The 4,467-nt window shown below is 40.8% G+C and overlaps 1 protein-coding gene across 1 annotated transcript; it reads left to right on the top strand.

Moving 5' to 3' along the window:
- The first annotated feature begins 1,286 nt into the window (after positions 1–1,286).
- On the top strand, positions 1,287–2,731 carry LOC134821087 (uncharacterized). The gene is made up of 6 exons (XM_063831755.1): positions 1,287–1,387; positions 1,610–1,689; positions 1,844–2,019; positions 2,125–2,240; positions 2,424–2,498; positions 2,650–2,731. Exons 1-6 carry the CDS (start codon positions 1,293–1,295, stop codon positions 2,729–2,731), a joined length of 624 nt encoding a protein of 207 aa, XP_063687825.1. The 5' UTR covers positions 1,287–1,292.
- The last annotated feature ends 1,736 nt before the right edge of the window (positions 2,732–4,467 follow it).

A 4,467-nucleotide genomic window follows, 5' to 3' on the forward strand; every position in this document is an offset into this window, starting at 1 on the left:
AGTAAGAATTTGGGTGCAGCGTTACAATTACCACTTTCACGACCTTCAAGTAGATAAGGGGCCTCCAAAAGACGACTCACATGACAATGCCGCAGTGGTGACAGTCAAACCTGAAGTTAAATTATTTGCAGGTCAGTACACAGTGGAAAATATCTGGATTTTATTCTTGCATAAAAGCGATAATGCAATTATCGCGTGTTTATCGCCCAATATGCGATTATCGCGTGTTTATCGCCTAACATGCGATTATTGCGCACGATTATCGCCTAACATTGGCGATTATCGCTAAATGCACGATAATCGCCATTAAATAGTGATAATCGCTAAAATCTGCGATGATAATGCAATAGTGAAATGATGAGTTAATTTTGACATACTGTGAGTCATATACTGCATCAACATTCAACACTGCACTGAATCAAAATTATGGTTGAACAGCAATAAAAAATATTATATTTGATATATATATTAAACCTTGTGCCTGACGCCGCGCGCAGCGGATCCTGCATTTTCATTTTGAGTTTGACCCTGGCCTCACAATTACATTTTACAATCAAACTATAACCTTCAAAGGCGAAAGTAAACACAAGCATCAACATTTCCAATTTCATTCCTCTTCCCCCTGTTTAACGGACGCAAACGCTATTTACGAATGACCCCTGGGCCCCTACGACAAACCCGAAACCATAAACATAAACTTCTATTCAATTTGTAATTCGAAAATTATCTCATAATTCCGTTATGGAAATAAATCTTATACATGAATAAGAATCTGAATCAATACATATTGTTCATTCTGTCTGCCGATGGCAATTATATCAATATTATATTCAAATAGTACACGGAGTTCATTACTGCATTTCAAGTTTGACACGCGCGGTGAGCCGCGCACTTTTGTTGGATTTGAACTATACGAAAATCAAATTATGAATCGAGCGCTACTAGGGCGCTCACTTAGCGCTTAGTTACCAGCCAACTTTACTTGTTATGATTTGTACCTCTTAGTGTGACCTGGATCAGAATATTTTCTTCGACTTCAGTTTTCAAAAGTGAGAGTGCTTGGATCGAATATAGATATATCTCTGTAAGAGTGTATAAGATGTTACAACTTACACACGTGCGGTAATCGGTATCATGTCACCAAGTGACTTGTCTATTGTCGTTACCAATGGCCACACTATTCACCTAATACCGTAATCTGCTTGACAGCTCGATCGAATTAAATGATTGCATTTGTTGTTATAAAGAACGAAATTAAGCACGTTCATATCGATTATCACATTAGTGAGAACATGAGTGGAAGCAGGACAGAAATGTTCGCAGGGTTAACTGTAACACGACAGTTAAGACCACTTGGTTCCGATGGCTTCCGCAGGAGATGTTGGTTGTAAGTTATTATACATCGAACTTGTTTGTTTCCTCTTACCTACATTTTTGCTGACTCGACCTGCAATCTGCACGAGTTGTAAGTGAAATTATATAAATCTTCTAATTGTAGGTATATTAAAGTATATTAAAATGTAGGATTTTTTCCGATTTTGACCCGGGGATATACTTTAATATACTTTAATATGGTTGGCCCCCCCCCCCCCCAAATTTTACTCTTCAGGCACATGAGAGCCAGGTTCCCTACTCTCGAAGCGGTTCCCGAAATAAAACGAGCTGTGGCACGTTTCTGCCATATCGAGGGTAAATAAGTTTTTATCACTTGCCATTGCCTCACTTCTTATTAGGAACTAGAGAAGTTCTCGCAAAACATCATGGCTTAACAAATGACAACTCTGATCGATATATCTTTTGTAAAAATCGTTCTTTAATCATTAAGGAGATGAATACATTTCAGAAAGTGGCGTACACTCTGATTGGGTGAGGGAGGTCCAGCTACGATATAAGAAATATGCTGTTGACAAGAAATGCAAGAGGAAGGGGGCAGCAGTGAAGCAGAGAGCAGCATCGGATCATCCCCCAGTTACTGCTGCTGGTACCCAGACAGATCCACTGCACGCATTGCACTGCAAGGTAAGCTGCACCTGTATCACATATGAACAATCAAATTTCATCTGTCATGATATGAGATCCACTGAATCCCTGTTGAAACAAAGCTGTTAAAATAGTGATATTCAGGATTGTGTGACCAATGCCATGCGGCATGTCCTGGACGAAAAGGCGGCGGAAATTGCGGAGATGAGGACCAATCTCCTCCTCCACCAAGCACCCTCTCCGACCCCAGCACCCGTCAGGTAGCATAGCAGAATAAATATGACCCGGTGTCCAATGTTTTTGAAATGGTTGAAAATCGTCATTTAGTATGCAGTTTAATTCCATTGTAATGTTATTGCCAGGGTTATGTAATATGTTTGTACCCAGGCTAACAATATTTAGTCAAATTTAAAACTGATATATAACACATCTAAATATTGCAGCAGTATCCTGATCAGAACCCCTGACCCCATCCGCTCTCGCTCGCGAACTCCCTCCGTCAGTTCAAATGGGCCAGGGTAAATTTTTAAGCCATAAAAGTAAATGAGTTAATGTATGTGGTGTTTTGGTAAGTCAACTAGTTATTTTATTGATAAGAAAGGACTCTTATGAAGATTGGCGATGCGTTATATCATTTGTGATGAAATCTTAACACCATATTTATTTCAGACCGTCCCGTTCCAGTCACGGTACACCAGTCTGTGCTGTGCAACCACGATCACGGATTAATTCAGCAGCATCCAGGTATTAGGCAGTGAACCCCCCTCCTGGCTCTCCCTCCCTGGCCCTCCCTCCCTGGCTCTCCCTCCCTGGCTCTCCCTCCCTGGCCCTCCCTCCCTGGCTCTCCCTCCCTGGCCCTCCCTCCCTGGCCCTCCCTCCCTGTCCCTGCCTCACTCATTCTAATTTCAGTATTAGTGCGGACAACTGGGGGCCCGAATCTGTCATAGAAGCCAGAGTCCGCATGGCTGCTGAGAGGAAAAAAAAGGCCTCTCAAAAGAAGCTCACTGCGACTGAGATTTTCCGACAGCGTTGGGGAGGTTCAGTTTAACTATAAAACTTGTAAATACACTGAATTTATTATTAATTTTTGAAAAATTATGTGATGTTTGTTCCGTGATACTAACTTTTTTTTGTGACACTAATTCATTAACTCTATTTGTGATACTAATTTATTAACTAATTTTATGATACCAATTTTGTGACACTAATTTTGATAGACTGTGGGATACTGAAGGGAAAAGAAGCAGTTCTAACGAGCTCTTCTCAAACACAAGGATATATCTTGTGAACTTGGCTGGTATATATGAAACATTTGACACGGAGTTGTAGAGTGAGCTATGTGCCTCGCCAGGGCTAAAGTAGTGAATGACCTTGCTGTACGGCAAGTTAAACAAGGATCTGAAACTACTAGGTTCCGTACAGGCTCAACTCTACACCCGTGCCAATATGTTCATATGAAAGCCTCTTGATTTATACTAATAATTCTTTAATTCTTTTTGCTCGCTTTCTTTTCACCCTTCCCCCTCTCTCGATATTTCATCAATTATCACATCCCAACATTTGAAATGTTTTCAAGTAAAGTTTAGCCTCAAGAACTTAACCTTCACGGACATTATAGTAACAAAATGCTTTGCCCGTGTGTTCTCTGTCAACAAGAGAATGAATTGTCCGACCGTACGGTAAAGGAACATCTGCTCTCATTCGGTCACATGAAGAAAACACTGTTGGCTGATTTTATCAAACATACCGATCCGGGAGACAAACTTTTTCACCACGTGCTGAGGTAATTTACTAATAAGACACAGGCTGTCTGCATCTTTGACTATAAAACATCATCAGTCGTAACTTGAGTAGGATCAGAGTGGGTTGAGTGTAGCACTTTAAAAGGATATTTAAGAGCTGAACTTGTGAATATTAAACATCTGAAGGTGATCATCCGTGTAATCCTGCAGGTCGTTACTAGATAAGTGCTTTGAAGAGGGAGCAACCTTTGAGGTGAAGGGTTCACAGGGAAAACCCCTCCTCATCACCACTATCATTAAGCCGCACAAGGAAATAAAAACTCCTGCTGACAGTGTTAAAAGGAAGCACACTCATGTCTTCAAGGATATAGTAGAGAGCCAGGTATCCTGAATAACGTTATCGGTAATAAGTTAAACTGTATATCACTTCCGCAGTTTGCCATCATAGCCATACTGAAACTGAACGAATCCCTACAGGCAATTTAGTTCAATCAACATGAATATTTGCAGGCTGAGTCAAGCTGTTCAAAATCTAATGACTCTGATATCGAATCAGTGACCAAACGGATCCGAACTGTAGCGCGCGTCACGTAGCTTAGCTAGCGAGGCAGGCGCGGCGCTCCTATTTCTAAAACTATATACCTGCGTGTTACATTTCATCATCTATCTTGTCAAAGTTGCCACTGTCACAAAGTGGAAAACTCTTCATCTGATGTGGCATGCTTTAAGAAAATAAAACCCAGTA

This window comes from Bolinopsis microptera, chromosome 9, assembly GCF_026151205.1.
Source record: "Bolinopsis microptera isolate Bmic1 chromosome 9, MBARI_Bmic_1.0, whole genome shotgun sequence".
Lineage (NCBI taxonomy): Eukaryota > Metazoa > Ctenophora > Tentaculata > Lobata > Bolinopsidae > Bolinopsis > Bolinopsis microptera.

Coding starts and splice junctions, on each gene's coding strand:
- LOC134821087 (XM_063831755.1), top strand. CDS start 1,293: ATGAGTGGAAGCAGGACAGAAATGTTCGCAGGGTTAACTGTAACACGA. Junction 1,388..1,609: donor TTCCGCAGGAGATGTTGGTT/GTAAGTTATTAT, acceptor TTTACTCTTCAG/GCACATGAGAGCCAGGTTCC. Junction 2,499..2,649: donor GTCAGTTCAAATGGGCCAGG/GTAAATTTTTAA, acceptor TATTTATTTCAG/ACCGTCCCGTTCCAGTCACG.